We start from the raw sequence: 17,535 nt of genomic DNA on the forward strand, positions 1-17,535 counted from the left end.
TGTGCAGTTAAAAGATAAAATTTTGGTAATTTGGATAGCTAACTGTAGTTTCATTTGCAGAACTTTTAAAAAGTCCATGACAAATGTTGGCTTTAAAATGGTTGAGCTCCGTTAGCTGCATCTAACTCTAATTGCATCTTTGTAATTGCTGCATCCTTTGCCACAATAAGTAAGATCTATTGCAGTACTATAGGTCAGAGGTCTACTTTAAGTTGCCTATTTTTTCAGGGAATGCCATTCTCTTGGGTAGATCAGTGAACTGCAATTGTAGCACACTTTGCATAAACTCATTTATGGCCCATGCATCACAATTGGGAATTTCCTAGTTTTGGCACCCATAGAAATAATACCATTTCAGATCCAATTAAGCAGAGCAGTAGTTATCTGCTCATTTTAAAATATGATACAAAAAGAAAAAGAAAAACATTCTTTCATGGAGAATATTTTAGACTGCAATGCTTTTCCTTGGAATTGCTAATAATTAGTTAACTATTTAGAAAATCCCATAGCCGTTGTCAGGAAAATATGGGTAAGCATAGTAGAATGTATTAGCCCAATACACTGTCTCCATTTTATTATGAAGCTGCTGAGAAAGCAGTGATATAGAGCACTGTCATTACAGATCTATTGTTACAAGGGTTCCACAGTCTTCTGTGTACTGCCATTAATTTATAGTAGAAAACAATACGTAGCCTTCCAAATGCAGCAAAGCAGAATCTTTTAATGAGGTAGATGTTATTACCACAATAAATCAGTGCATTTGTGTAATGTATAATTCAATGTGTTATTCCCACTGTAACTTCTCTGAGTAAGCTGATAGTGTATCATTGTCACTGCACAATCTTCGAGTCCTTTATTTCTAAGCCCTTCCCCCATTTGGTGATTTTTTCTAATTTGTCTGCAAATAAATGTGGAATGGTTTGATAGTTGTCCTATTGCCAGGTTCTTGAAACCCAGTGTTAAAAAAAGGAGGATTAAAAATCAATAGGGTGGATTCTTGTTCACTGTATGATACTTTTATTCTTCTTTCAAAGGAGAGTTAAATCAATTCTAACTGGTTTTAGCTTTATATTCAGCAGATGTAATTTTATAACTATTGATCGGTAGTGGTCATTTGGAGATAATAAAAACAAGAGCAGTTAAAAGCATCCATTTGAAAAGCTTTAGCATTATGTAGATGCTGCACCAAAAAAGCAAAAGCAAACCCATCCACTCTACTATCTCTTTGATAAACAATAGCCAGAATGCCTGATTACCACAGAGCAAAAACTAAGTAGTTTTTATAATGGTTCATTGACAAGAAATAAAATAATTAAAATCTGAATAAGCTATTTTCTTTTATTTCAACTCCTTGGTAAAAGGAATATTTTACTTACTTACTTACTTACTTACTTACTTACTTACTTACATACATACATACATACATACATACATACATACATACATACATACATACATACCAGGGAACTGCAGGCAGGGGAGGCAGGGCCTCACCACTGTCATCATGAAAAGAAAAAAAAAGGTAAAAGGAAAAAGGCTGAGTTGCTGCCAGAGTCACAGTGGATGACTCTGCTTAGTGCTTAACTGTTTTAAAAAGCCTCTTTAAAAAGTGCCCTCTACAGGAGAAGGCGGGAGAACCACGTGTCTCATTTAGTCTATCTTTCTGATCATTCGAGCAGAGTTAAGCAAGGGTTAAAAGCCGAAAAATTCCTTATGTAGATGAGGCATGTGGTTCTCTCGCCTCCTCCTGTAGAGGGCACTTTTTTAGAGACTTTTTAAACAGTTAAGCAGAGTCATCCATTGGAGACTCTGACAGCAGCTAACCCAGCCTGACCTCAGCAGTTCTTGCTTTTTTCCTTTTACATTTTTACATTTTCATCATGGCAGACAAGAGCAGAATTGAAATCCTCTGTGAAACAGCTGGAAAAGGTATGTGGGTCGGAGAGAGGGGGTGGAATTCAAAATTAATGTAATTTGTAAGTAATTGTATTATTGTAAGTAATGTGTGTGTGTGTGTGTGTGTGTGTGTTTTACCTGCCTCTGCTGGCGCGCGGGCTGGCACTTTTTTTTTAATGTTTTCGGAATCATTCCCATAAATAAACGCATTTATTGGGCAGTAGGAAATCCCTCAGCTGGGAAGTGTCTGAATTGAATTTGGCAACCCAAAACTGTTAAAGTGAGGAGGCTGACCATTCAGCAGGCATGTTTATAATCATTTTCCGTTTCCTGTCTGAGGGGAACCACTTTAAGTGTGGGGTGTTTTCATTAATATAATCTGTCCCTTTCTCCTTCTGATGCTGTTTTGTAGGAGAGGGGAGAAAGATGGGTTCTCCCTTGGTGTGGTAGAGCCCTTCCGAAAGCCTTGCCGCTGTTTCCGATATAGAGGCATCCCACATTTATGGCGGACACAGCGCCGGGACTTTCGGATGCCCCGTCGCTGTGTCTGCCATAGATGTGGGATGCCTCTATGTCGGACACAGTGACGGGGTGTCCGAACGCCCTGCTGCTGTGTCCAACATAGGGCGACTTTTGCCCACTTGCCTCACGTCACACATACATACATACATACATACATACATAAAATTTCCTACTAGGATGTATTTTAAAATGCCTGTTTAGATGTGATAGTATTTGGAAGAAGAAATAAATGTAACAAAATAAAGTTGCATTATCAAATAACAAATAACAGCCAATTTGTACTTCATTTTTAATTTCTATGTTCTAAGTATTAGACCACCAAAATTATCGCATATGATATGTCAAAATCAGCAAATGATATCATATACAACCATTATCCCAGGAGTATGTGGAAATATCTTCAAAAGTTCAAGAGGCATTAGCTTCTCCAGTACCTTTATTACAAAAACATTCGTACTTGCCTCATCTCACCAATACTACTTGAAAAATCCTTTTTCACTAGGTTTTGAAAATGCTCAAAGTATCTTTTAAAAGCATATTTGGGATACGGATTTCAAATCAATTGAACTCTGATTCCCAGTTTTGCAGTTTATCAGGTCTTTTCAAAGGAGCATGCATCATCAGCCTGATACCTAGTCTCTATCACAGTCCTGAAATTTTGCCAGATCGTCACTTTGACCAGGCGGAATACATTGCCTTCTGTGGTCAAAAATATTTCCCCACAACGAAATTAATGTGCTTGTAGAAACATCTCTGTAGTGTCCTTGAACCAAGTAGCTTTTCATTGTCTTTCTAAAGAGAATCCCAAAAGGAGTTTATCTATCCTATACTGCTGAAATTCCCTGGCAGAGAGCTTGACTTCTAGTTAACATTTCTCAGGTTTGACTATTGTTATGAATATATTCTTCTGGATTATCTGATTCAAACACTATCTTAGTCATCTACCTTTCCTAGGGACTGAAAAGTATATTAATGTATTTTTTTTGTTTTTTCAACACGCACACGCACACTTGATGGCTGACTTTGTGGTTGTAATAACCTTGTGGTTGTTTCATTCTATGTGATTTGATTGTTTTATATAGTTTGGCTGACTTTTCTTGTATCAAAATATAAAAATAATGGGGTGGCAAATAAAGTGATTTATACACTTAAGTAAACAACATTGATGTATCACAATAGCATCAAAAATAATAATTTATGTAATAACACCTTATTGGTCTGGAATCTTAATGATGAAGTTTCAATCTTTTACAATTATAGTATATGCTTAAGTTTTACTCATATTAGAAAGTCAAGACACACATTTAAGACAAAGAAGATCCATTAAGTATTAAGTAATTTAGTAATTTAATTTATATTTTATATCACCATATTGTGAGTAGAGAAGATAGAGAGAGTGCAGAGGACAAAGGTCAGTGGCCTGTGCGCCATTAGGGACGCGGATTATATAAAAACCCAAAACAGCAAAAATACATTCATGGTAAATGCACCGGAAATTACAAAGTTATTTTATTTCAGGATGACTGGCTTAGTTCAGTACAATACTTGTCTTGCAGCTGTCTTTCGCAGTTCTCTTTTCAAACTTCGATATTAGTAGACTAGTAAACAAATTACTAGTTTATATGGACAGAATACCTATCTAGAGTCTCTAATCTCTGCTCTCCAAGCAGAAATTAGGCATCCAATTCAGCCATTCTACTGAAAGAGCTGCTGTGCTATCAGCCCAATCTGCCACAAAGATCCTGCAGGAGAAGGGCAGTATGGACCACTGTCAGATCTGGCATAAATACAAAGCTGTGTCCCAGCATAACAGATACAATGCTCTTGCTGACCTTAATAGGGACACTAAAGAGACAGGTCATGATTGTTGTGTTGATGATAACTCAAATAAGCATGGGATTGTGGTCCAAGTTGAAGAACTTGCTTTGGATAGGGGAAAGTATAAATCAGGTATTACACATCAATCATGCAAGAAGAGCAAGGTATCCAAAAAGAGAAAAGACCTTCTGGTTGGTGATTCAATAGTAAGGGATGTAAATTTAGGAAATGATACGGAAGTTTTGAAAAAGGTCAAGTGTTTGCCAGGTGGTATTGCCAGCAGAGACAAGAGGTATATCTTTAAGATAATCAAGAATGCCAGTAAGAACTGATGATGATGGCTATTATACAGCTTGGCATAAATGATCTGTCTCAGAAAGATGTACTTTCTGTGCAGAATGATTTCCAGAGCTTGAGGTACAAACTTAGTAATATAGGCTGTAGGCTTACCTTTTCAGAGGTTTTACCAGTATATAAGGAACAAAAAGGAAAACTCCAGTGTATAAAGGAGTTTAATGTGTGGCTAAAGGAATGATGTAAAAGGGAAGACTTTGAATATATTAGTCATGATATCTGTACCTGGTCCAATTAAAACTGTACAAAAGAGATGGTTTGCATCCATCAAAGAAAGGGTTTGAGTTACTTGGCATTAAATTCACAGATTTTCTAGATAAACGTTTAAACTGAACAGCAGGGACAGAGAATTAACTAATACAGAACATTTCTGTCCCCAGCAATCTAAAATTAATCGGGTTATCAGTGCATGTAACATAGATGTTAAGGCGGGTAAGAATATTTCCTAAAGAATCACGGCAGTGCTACAGCTTTGATAGTTTATAAAGATGGGCATATTTAGCAAACCACCTGTCTGCTTTATCTTTCCAAGTGAAAATGCTAAGATTCTTGAAAGTAAAGCAGATTTCTATGAACAGGTTTTCAAAATATTTGCTCCACCTCTTGGCAGATTGTCATGACTGCATGAATTGCATTACTATCGGCAATTAGTAAATAATTTACTATATACAGGCAAAACAACTGGTATTTATGGGAACAAAAGTGAATTTTATTAAGGAATATTCATATTTTGCATATTTCTTCATGATATTAACTGGATACATATTGTAAGCACCGAATGCCATTTATTCATTCAGTCTTCCTCACAAGATGGATTTGTTTTTAATTATGTCATGTGCCCTTTTCTGTTGTTTAGGATTTGCAGTTCTTAATTTTAAAAGAAAAGTGCAGCTATTACATCTCACTGCTCTATCATTTAGTAAGGTTCATATTAAATAGAGTTTATAAGAAGTGACAGGAAAACTTTAGAGCATATTGAAACATCTTTGAGGAAAATAGCAATAGCAATAGCAGTAGACTTATATACCGCTTCATAGGCCTTTCAGGCCTCTCTAAGCGGTTTACAGAGAGTCAGCATATTGCCCCCAACAATCTGGGTCCTCATTTTACCCACCTCGGAAGGATGGAAGGCTGAGTCAACCCTGAGCCGGTGAGATTTGAACCGCTGACCTGCTGATCTAGCAGTAGCCTGCAGTGCTGCATTTAACCACTGCGCCACCTTGGCTCTTGATTATCCGAAATAAGTATCAATGGGAAAGAAAACCTGGCTTTTCTATTTTGTTCAATTTAATGTTAACAATATTACAGGTAGTCCTCAACTTACAAACGTTCATTTAGTGACTACAATTGTAATGGTCCATTTAACAACTGACAAGAAAGTTCATAAAGTGGGGCAAAACTCACTTAACAAATGCCTTGCTTAACAACAGAAATTTTGGGCTCGATTGTGGTTGTAAGTCAAGGACTACCTGTATTAAGATCTTATTTTCGATATGAATATTCCATAACTAGAAACTGGATAAAATGTTTAGTTTAGTTTAGTTTTTTAGTTTTATTGAGTTTATGCCGCCCTGTTCCCGAGAGACTCAGGGCGGCTCACAATAAAAATAATATGTCCATTCGTTCTTCCACTGAAGCCCTGATCAAATATAGAAGTATATTCTATACATCTGTTGGAGACACTTCCTAGTAAGAAAATCCTGTATCAATAGAGTGTAATGTATGCAGAGGTGGGTTGCTGCGGGTCTGATATAGTACAGGTGTACCAGTAGTGGCCCAGAGCAGCTGAGAGCGTACCGATAATGTGGCTCTTTTGGCCCACCTATCCGCCCGTGCTCTATAATGTCACGGCAGCCTCCCTCAGTAACCAAGAAAGAAACCACTCAACTCCATTTTGCAGAATTAAGAGTACTTTTACTGGTGATAGCAGCTAGGCAAAGCAAGATCTGAGGCAAAAGCGCGCGTAATCATAGATATCAATATGTGACCCAACCCCCTCCCCTTGGTAACCCCATCCCATAGTCCAATCCGTACACTCCACAGGTGTCATGTGGGACACATCTTCAATAAGCATCATCAGGTTGGTATGCCGGACAGTTGGCCTTGGCGGCAAATCCTCTATCTGCAACATGCACAGTAAATGGTGAGAACAACTCCCTTTTTACAGCCACTCCTGCACTGAATACTCCCCCACCCAAATACCGTGCCCCCCTCCCCGTTTCAATGGCAGCTGAAAGCAAGCAGCAAAACAGAGGCTGACATCCAGCCCTCCATCAGGAAAGGAAATCATCCCTGCAGGAAAAAACAAACAAACAAACAAACAAACAAACACACGAAGAACACAAAACAGGAACAAGAAAAAGGTAGAAATATAAAAGTCAATCCGGGTCATGGCTTCTCGGGGTAGGCAGAGTAGAATTTACATAAAAGTCTAGGAGCCCTAACGTGGGACTTATCGACCCATACAGCTTGGGAGGGGGGAAAATGATTCCAGGAGACTAGATACTGAATTCGTTTTCTACGTTTTCTAGAGTCCAAAATCTCCTTAATCTCAAAATGTTGCTCTCCTTCAATAAGAAGAGGGGCAGGTGGTGTAGGTAGAGGAACCCGCAAAGAGGAAGTGCGTTCTGGCTTCAAAAGGTTGATATGAAACACCGGGTAAACACGGTTAAGATACTTAGGTAGTTCCAGTCGCACAGACACAGGATCAATAACCTTCACAATGGGAAACTGACCGACATACTTAGGACCCAGTTTCTTAGACTTTTGGGTGGTTTAGAGAAACTTGGTAGATAAAAACACGCAATCACCAACGTTGTATTCTTTTTGTTTAGTTCTCTTCTTGTCAGCCTGTTTCTTGTGTGCTCCATGAGCAGCGCCCAACGCCTTGTATGTTAAAGGCCAGATTTGGCGGAGCTGGTCACTCCACTCGGAGAGGGACAGAACTTGTGGTTTTTCTTGGGGCACTTCCGGAATAGGCACAAAATCATGGCCAAACACTATTTTAAACGGGGTAAAACCGGTGCTGCTGTGCACAGAGTTGTTGTAGGCCACTTCAGCATGTGGTAACAACTCCACCCAATTATCCTGCTGATAATTAATGAAACACCGGAGGTACTGTTCCAAAACAGAATTAGTCCATTCACAAGCCCCGGTAGTTTGAGGGTGGTGGGCAGAGCTTAGCCCCTGGGCGGAGCCAATCAACTTCAAAAACTCCTTCCAGAATAGGGAGGTGAATTGGACCCCCCTATCTGAAATAATGCATTCCAGCATGCCATGTAGACGGTATACATGCGTAATAAATAATTTAGCCAAGGATTTAGCTGACGGGATTTTGGAACAAGGAACAAAGTGAACCTGTTTGGAAAACAGGTCCGTAATGACCCAAATCACGGTATTTCCTTGACTTTCTGGTAATTCAAAAATGAAGTCCATTGATATCTCCTTCCACGGAGCTTCAGGATGGGTCACACCTTGGAACAGGCCTTGGGGTTTTCCTGGTGGGCGTTTCGCGGCAGCACATGTGGGGCCACATAGGACTCAATGTCTTTCTTCAATGAAGGCCACCAAAATTGTCTTTTAATGAGATGTAGAGTCTTCACAAATCCAAAATGGCCTGCCATATGCGAATCATGGGCCCGTTGTAAAACCAAAGTCCTAATGGTAGCAGGAACATACACTTTAGCTCCTATCCAAGCTAGACCATCTTTTATGGTACATTCATTTGAATGTTGTTTGAACCATTCATCACACTCAAGGCCCTCCTTGAGTTTGCAGATGAGGTCCATTGTGACCTCGAAGTTACAGTTGCTCTGGCTTTTGGTAACCACCGGGGCAGCGAGACTCTTCGCCGGGATGACTGGATGAACTATGCTAAATTTTGAGCTGTTGTATTGAGGGAGTCTGGATAAAGCATCCGCCATAAAGTTCTCCCCCCCCCCGGGATGTACTTCAGGGTGAAATTGAACCTGTTGAAATGTTGTGCCCACCTCATCTGTTTAGGAGATAGCTTTCGAGGGGTTTTTAAGGCCTCCAAATTCTTGTGATCAGTCCATACTTCAAAAGGGTGTTTAGCCCCCTCCAGGAAATGTCGCCAGGTCATGAAGGCCCACCTGACAGCAAAAGCCTCCTTTTCCCATGTAGCCCATCGTCTCTCTGTCTCAGTTAGCTTTCAAGAGGTGTAAGCGCAAGGTTGCAGGTTCCCATCAGGGTTTGTTTGTAGTAGCACTGCCCCCACTGTTACATCACTAGCATCAGCTTGGACAACAAAAGGCGAATCCATGTCTGGGTGTTTCAAAACTGGTTCAGCAGCAAAGAGTCGCTTCAGTTTTTCAAATGTGGCTTGACGTCCCATAGTCCTATTTAATGGCTCCCCTGGTTTTAGTTTGGCCTCCCCTTTAGGTTTTAGGAGATTCGTAATGGATAGGGCAATGCTGGTGAATGAGGGAATAAATTGGGGATAAAAATTCGCAAATCCCAAAAAACTTTGTAATTGTTTGTGGGTGCGGGGGGGACGCCCATTCAGTGACAGCTTGGACCTTTGCTGGGTCCATCTCGATGCCATCATGGGAGGTGCGGTATCCAAGGTAGTCAATTTTCCCCTGGTGAAATTCACACTTTGGCATACAGTTCCGCTGCTCAGTTTCTTGAGCACTGAATGCACCAACTTCATGTGTTCTTCACGTGTTTCTGTGTAAGTAAGGATGTCATCAATATAGACCATCACGCCTTTGTACAGGCGCTCATGCAAAACTTCATTTATTAGTTGCATGAAAACAGCTGGTGCCCCCTGTAGGCCAAATGGGAGTACTCGGAATTGAAAACAACCAAGTGGGCAGTTGAAAGCAGTTTTCCATTCATCACCCTCTTTAATTCTGACTCTGTAATAGGCTTCTCTTAGGTCTAATTTCATGAAAATCTTTTCTTTACCCAATTGGACCAATATATCCTTCATTAAAAGTAGTAGTGGGTAGAGATTCTGAACACACACAGCATTCAGATTGTATAATTAACACAGAGACAAAAGGAGCCATCTTTCTTTTCTCTGAAGAGCACTGGAGCAGCCACTCGGGGCCTAGCAGGTTCAATAAACCCCCTTTGCAAATTTTTGTCAATAAACTTTCTTAATTCATCCATTTCATGGGGGGTCATTGAATAGATCTGAGGTTTTGGGAGTTTTACCCCGGGGAGAATATCGATGCTACAATCAGTGGCATAGTGTGAGGGTAATTTATCAGAGGACTTTTCACTGAAAACATCTCTCAGGTCCCAATATTCTTTTGGGATTTTCTCCTCCCCCTCAATTTTTTCTTGCCCCCTGGCTGCTAGGTTAGAGTCAGTATTATTCTGTTTGGGAGCCCCCCCTCTCCTTCAGGGGGTGTAGCAGATCGGATGCGTAACCACCCTTTCCTCCCATTGATCCGTGGGTTCTATTTACGTAACCAAGATAAGCCTAATATGAGAGGCCTGTCCATCCCTGGAGCCACAAAGAACTTATTGTTTCTTGGTGAGTTCCCATCCATATGTCTATTGGTTCAATTACAAAATGGGCAGGGCTCCCTCCAGCTATTGAGCCGTCCAGTTGGCAAAAAGCAATTGGGACTTTTAAAGTTTTCAGTTTCAGGCCCAATTTTTCCACTACTTCGGGGCTAACGATGCAACGTATGCAACCCGAATCTAAAAGGGCCAGCATTTTCTCTTGCGCTCCAGTAGAGGGCACTTTAGGTTCCACTGGGATAATCATGGGGCCCGTTCGGGAACTTACCAGAAGTTCGTCGTCAGATTCGGTTTCACTTTCCTCTGATGAGTAGGGTGATTCCTCTTCCCCTGGGGCAGTGCAGAACTATGGATTAGGATCCACCCCTTTCATGGCGGTCTCACTCCTCTTCCAAGGCGGTTTCTCTGGCTTTCTTTCCCCCCTGGTAGAGGGCCTTGGGGTCATCTTGGTGTGGCAATTTGCTGCTCGGTGCCCCTCCTTCCTGCAACGGAAACAGATGATCGGCCTGGGTTTGCTTGCAGACCCACTTTTTCCTCCTTTAGAAGCACCTGGGGGTGGGTGGGAGGGGTAGCCTTTTCGTTTTCACTATCTTCGCGATAATTATCTCGAGCTAAATCAATCTCCACATCCGCAGCCAGTTCATACCAAGGTTGCAATCTGCGGGGGACCCCCCTGTTTACACAGTTCTGGTATATGTCTTTGTTTAGCCCATCCATGAACCCGTCCCTCAAAGCCTCTTTGGACCAACCCCGCATAGACACTGATAATTCAGGAAATTCTTGTATATATCCAGTAACTGGCCCCCTGGGTAAGGGTTTTTAATTTAATTCTTGCTTTACACTCCGTGAGTGGATCATCAAAGCGTTTTCTCAGGGCGGCGATAAATCTATTATAGTCTCTCAGTAGGGGAGAGTCAGCATTATGCAGGGCCACCATCCAAGTAGCTGCCTTATTTTCCAACGCCATTGTAATTATTCTTATCTTGGCCTCTTCATTTGGTAAATTGTCTCCGTACTGTTGCATGTAATTCTACACTTGAACAAGGAAAACCCCCAAATCTTTAGATTCTCCCCCCAACTTCACACTTGGGGGGGGACTTTAGCCATCTGGCGTCTGCGGGGGGCCCTCCCTCTCTTGGAATGTTCCTGGCTGCTGCTGCTGGGGTCGGAGCTTGGTCATCCTGATCAGGTCCACCTTCTGCCCCCCCCCCCAGCTTCTCTTGGGCAGAACAAGCCCTCTGCAGACCTCTCCTCTGTTTCTGGGAGATCTTCTCTTTCAGGACCACTCTTACGAAAGGGTCGCCTCTCCCAAGCCTCTTCAAAGAGCTTCATAGCCTGGGACATCATAAGATTCTCCTCTTCTGTCTCCTGCCAAGCAGCTGCTGGTCATCTCTGTCTCCTCGTGGTAACTCCAGCCGGAGTTTCCTCAGGGTCACCCTTCCGTCCCACTCCCCACGTCCATCTGGGGCAATGGGGAGTGGGAGTTCTTCCAAGTGCAGTCTGGCCATTCGCTCTGTTTCCAAAGGGCACGAGGATGCAGACGTTCCCATGTCTTCCTCCTGATCGCTGCCTTGGTGGGACATTCTTCAGGGGTTTGGGATTTTGTTGCACTCCCCTCGGAAGGTGTTAGCTCCGGGATGAGCGAGAAACTGAGATATTGCTTAATGTCACGGCAGCCTCCCTTAGTAACCAAGAAAGAAAACTCCATTTTGCAGAATTAAGAGTACTTTTACTGGTCATGAGTAGTTAGTAGCTAGGCAAAGCAAGATCTGAGGCAAAAGCACGCCTAATCATAGATATCAATATGTGACCCAACCCCCTCTCCTTGGTAACCCCATCCCATGGTCCAATCCGTATACCCCACAAGTGTCATCTGGTGGATATCTTCAAAAAGCATCATCAGGTTGGTATGCCGGACAGTTGGCCTTGGTGGCAAATCCTCTATCTGCAACATGCACAGTAGATGGAGAGAACAACTCCCTTTTTACAGCCACTCCTGCACTGAATACTCCCCACCCAAATACTGTGCCTCCCTCTCCGTTTCAATGGCAGCCGAAAGCAAGCAGCAAAACAGAGGCCGACCTATTTTTATGGCAAACGGCAAAGTATGCACTCCCGCACAGCATGTGGTGCCTGCGTGAGCCCCAACAATCAGCTGGTTGTTGCAGGGGCAATGGATTGCACACACGCGCATAGCGCAAGTCAGTTGCGTGCATGAACAGAATGTACGAGCGCATGATAAGCGTACCAGTAGTGACAGTAGGAGCAACCCACCACTGAATGTATGGCCTTTAGAGCCATATGAGTTGGCATGCTTATGTTGTAAAACTTGCTATCACATTTTTGCTAGGCCTATAGAAATTAAGTGGAAGTAGCCCATGTTGATATAGAACTTTGTGAAGATATTGAAGTGGAATTTTGTCAGAGGAAATAATCCGATATACTTAAGAGACATAGGACCAAATACTCCTTATATGTTTCCTTTTGTAAAATTTGCAGTAGTAATAAAGAATTATTAGAATGAATAATCCAATTAAATAAATGCAATTTTATATTTCTGAAATTGTTATCTTGCTATCATGTGATATTTTACATGATACTTGACACTTACATAGTTCTATGTTTTACAACTCATTATATTAAATTGTAATAATAATAATCCAACTATGTATTTATTGTTTTGCAACAACTGCCGATGAAGTGATACACTAAACTGTGTTCTTTTTCTTTTTCCTAGCCTATTGGTGCTCTTAATCCCAAACGAGCTGCATTCTTTGCAGAACGCTACGAAACATGGGAAGATGATCAAGTTCCAAAGTTTCATTATGGTACTCATTATTCAACAGCCAGCTTTGCACTCACTTGGTTGTTAAGAATTGTAAGTGTGTATTAGAATATTTTTGTGTATATGCATAAAGAAGGTACTCAATGGTACTCAATATTTTATCTGGAATCATGCAACTGAACAGGTTTGCATTAAATGTATGTGCAAGAAAAGTAGAGTAGACTTTAGTTTTTTTTTTCCAGTTTAAAACTGTGATTTGGTTGTATGACCATTATTTAATCTGGAATGTAAACTTATGTAGATATAATAGATTTTTTCCAATAATATATACTTCTGGATAACATGCAGTTGGACAGATTTGATATATTGATGAAATGAGCCAAGTTTCTGTAAAATAAATTGGAATTATGATTTACCTGATAGAAACTAATTTCTTTGGGAAAGCATTAGCAAAAAGTCATTAATTAAGCCTTGTTAGATTTATACAAGCAGACATAAATCCTAGCAGTAATTTATGGTACTTCGCTAATTTCAGGCAATTATCATCTAATATGTGCTTAGGTATCTTTTGAGGAAGAGGAGATTTTTTTCAGTTGTTAACATTTTTCTCTCTTAATTGTGAACTGTATTTGCAGGAAGGTAGGTGTGCATGCATAATATTCGTAGGGAAGATTTAGCTGACTAACAAATGTGCTAATATCCTTTATTCAAAGATTGCTTGTATTATATCAAAGCTATTGAAATCTCTTGGATCCATCTCTAGATATCCTTTAATTCCTGTTCTGTATACAGTTACGGATATGTAAATGCTAGATTGAATTATAACTGTAGTGAATGCACTAATGGAATAATAGAAGAAATACGGAAAATCTGCAACCCAGATTTTCCAGCAACCCTCCAAGCAACACCATAATATAGGATTCTCTTTACATATTTTTGAAATGAATAACTTGCGTTATTATTTTTACTTCTTTCCAGAAGCAAAACATATAATTTTATTCAGACAAGGTGAAGTATGGTAGTCCTCAGGTTACGACCACAATTCAGTCCAAAATTTCAGTTGTTAAGTGAGTTTTGCCCCATTTTATGACTTTTCCTACCACTGTTGTAAAGTGAATCACTGGAGTTGTTCAGTTAGTAACATGGTTGTTAAGTGAATTTGGATTCCCCATTGACTTTGCATGTCAGAAGGTTGCAAAAGGTGATCACATGACCTTGAAACACTGCAACTGTCATAAATATGGACCATTTGACAAGCATCTAAATTTTGATCATGTGACCATGGAGTTTCTGCAATGGTCATAAATGTGAAAATGGTCATAAAGCACTTTCCTCCATGCCATTGTAACTTTGAATGGTCACTAAACAAATGGTTGTAAGTCGAGGACTACCTGTATTAGAAATATAGAAAAAGGAAACTGCTGCTGCTTCACAAAGTATTTCATCTTCCATTTTAATCATGTTTTTAGGAGCCTTTTACAACATTTTTCCTGAACTTACAAGGTGGGAAGTTTGATCATGCAGATAGAGCTTTCTCATCAGTTTCAAGGGCATGGCGCAATTGTCAACGTGACACATCAGATATAAAGGTAAAGTACAATTTAAATTTTAAAATGTGATGAACATAATGATGATTATTTATTTGTCAGTGTGTAGAACTTTGAAGAATATAAGAGTTACCTTCTTTGAAATGATTACAATACAGCTTTCAAGTAGGAAAGTGGAAATTGAACTATCCTTTGTGTTTTGTACATACAGCACTAATATTTGAATATGTATAACAATAGAATAATGCTAGCTTGGAAATAACTCAAGTTGAATACTGTGGGCTGGCGATATTTTTGTCAAACCATGACACTGAAATCTTTTAAAACTTATTCCTCTGCTTTGATGTAAAAGAAAGAATATATATCTTCCTTAGCTCCTAAACATTTTTGAACTATTATATGGAATATAGCATACACTGAGATCAATGAACAACCACTAACACCCAAAATACTAGCAAAATGGCAAAGGTGGATATCTGTCACAAAGTCAAGCAAATCTAATTCATGTGCTTTTGAACTCTAATAGCATTTGCCAAAAGGTCAAAGTACCCACTTAGTGATATAGTTTACTTGAAAAAAAAATTCAACATGATTTCATAAAAGAATGACATGATGTTCTCATCAAAGTACAGGACCGATTCATCAACTTCAGGATTAAGATCTAGATTGAATCATGTTTTAATGGCCTGATGTCAGTGATGCTTTTTTTCCCCTTATAAGGTCAAAAGTTATACATTCAAAACTTTCTCTAAAATAGCCATTTTGATCTAAACTGCTGTAGCAGAAAGCTTTTTCTGCCATCTCTGCAGAATTGTCTATTAGAGACAGGAGGTTTGCATGCGTGGACAAGCGAGTCAGGAAGACTTTTAGGTCTTGCAAGGTTTCTATTATATTAGATGTAAACAGTCTCCAAATTAGGTGTGAACTGAAGTTTTGTAGCTTTTTGGGTTTTAAATTACTGTTAATGCTGGATCACCGTAGAACTAAACCACATTATTTTAATTGGGGGGAAAGCTATTGTGGTTTTGCAAGTTACTTATTTTCCTGGTTGTTCCAAGGATTTTGTTTGTTTTATAATGACAGTTATTCTGTCTAGTGCTTTCACTGTTCACACAATCTTAATCTTAGTATGCATATGCAAGATATTGGCAGTGCAGATTCCAATGAAGAGAATATTTTTGCTCTGTTTGAGACTTTTTTCTGTCTGGCTGAAGTAACTCAAGAAGGGTGTGGATTCTGATAGTGATGGTATTATATAATCAGTACTATTTTTTTGTAATTTCTCTGTGAGATACTTGATCATCAGGACCCCAGCATTAAACATATCAGATGGTTATCCAGGCTAACAGCTAAACATGGCAAAACCCCTGTTCTGATCATTGCTAGGATTACCATAATGAGAACAGACATGTCCAACTCACACTTGTACCTCTTAAAACAAAATATTTTCTGTTTTTAGACTCCTGTCTTCAAACAAACAAGAAAAGCAGGTGATTTTGTGCCTAAGGAAGGGCTAAAACTCACTATCTCCTGATTTCTAGCCTGGTACTTTAACCACTATATTAAACCGACTCTTGCATCTTTGTCTTCAAGGGCCATTAAGGGGAGATTAAATGCTGACTATTCTCCTTGTTCCAAATACCAAACTAGTTATAATAAAAGAGTGAAGATACAATGCTTAATAAGTTTATCCTGTTTTTTGAACAGTTTCAAATAAGATATACATTCATACTATGCCCAGCTTCTTTCATTCTTTTTTACATCAAAACTGAGGAAATAAAATTATATATAGATATACATGAGGTTAAAGCCAATCCTTGTCATCAGGCCATAAAAGTTCTGAACTTATGATCAAAGCATCAAGCAATCCTTTAACTGCCATTTAATTTTTGTTTGAACTCCTAGCTTTTGTTTTGTTTTTACATTATACAAGCTGTTTTCTGCCGATTTGATCTTACTGTTATAGTCTAATAATGACACGGCAGGGTAGAACATTAGATAAACTAAAACTCCTTTTCCAATTTTACTTTACTGTCAGGTAGGTGTTAGTGCTTTCCCTCAGTCCCTGTTCATACTTAGCTAACATATGTTTTTACTCCATTGTTAAGTAAAAACTAAAACATATTTTACCTTTCAAAACTACCTTTAAAGTATTAGGCAGATGTGAACTTTGACATAGTTAAGTACAATTTGACTTTTACTGCAGGTAATTTTCTTCTGATGTATCATATAGCAAATAAAGGTAGTCACACTCTTCTGAACAAAGTTATACAGGAATGAGATGAATTTAGGCAAATTCACCATATGTCAAAAACAAGCTTTATAATAATATAGCTCTTAAAATAATTATTGTATTCATCTTGCTGTCATCATCATCATCACCACCACCTCATATAAGATCTTGATTCTACAATTACATCATCATGAAACGAATAGGGCATGTGGAAAGAATGGCTTGTGGGAACTATGTAACATTTTGGTTATAGTTCCATGATTATGATGTTGCATTTTGTGTCTCTGCTTGTAGCCCAGTATATTGATAAACATATATTACTATTTAATGATTAATAACAATTTTGCTGTGTCATTTTTTAAAGTGAAGGAAATTATCCACTATCTGCATATCAATTGTCCTCAACCTGACAGATATTTTGGAATTTCTAAAATTCAAAGCTAATTTAGTATGTTGGCTGCATCTATGGTCACTATCTAAATGTTTCTAGGAACAAAATAAGATGGGACAGACAAAGAGTGAGTGGTGATAATTATTCAAGAGTTATATTGATGTTTACATGCTTGTACAATTAATTATGTAAACGTTTTACAAAACCAAATATTGCTGGAATAAGCAAATCTGGAAAAGAAGTATTTACTGTGTAAGCACTAGCTAGAGCACAATTATACTCTTTATAAAAGTTTTTTTATTTTTAAATCAACAGTATAGAAAACATGATGAAATGATTAGCTGCTCTATAATGTGTTTTCATTAAGTGATTATATATTATCCAACATACATGTAATTTAATGAATTAACAAATTAATTTCAACAATTCTTAATATATATAAAGACTGAAGCAAGCGAGAAGGGAAATTCCCAGGATAGAGATGGCCATTATA

The 17,535-nt window shown here is 39.1% G+C and overlaps 1 protein-coding gene across 1 annotated transcript in view; it reads left to right on the forward strand.

Moving 5' to 3' along the window:
• LRBA (LPS responsive beige-like anchor protein) overlaps window positions 1–17,535 on the forward strand; it is a 383,648-nt gene that overhangs the window by 278,222 nt on the left and 87,891 nt on the right. The window contains 2 exon segments of the mRNA XM_032223698.1: window positions 12,824–12,964; window positions 14,341–14,460. Coding sequence (XP_032079589.1) covers window positions 12,824–12,964; window positions 14,341–14,460 — 261 coding nt within the window.

The sequence above is a fragment of the Thamnophis elegans genome, chromosome 9 (genome assembly GCF_009769535.1).
Source record: "Thamnophis elegans isolate rThaEle1 chromosome 9, rThaEle1.pri, whole genome shotgun sequence".
Taxonomy (NCBI): Eukaryota; Metazoa; Chordata; class Lepidosauria; order Squamata; family Colubridae; genus Thamnophis; species Thamnophis elegans.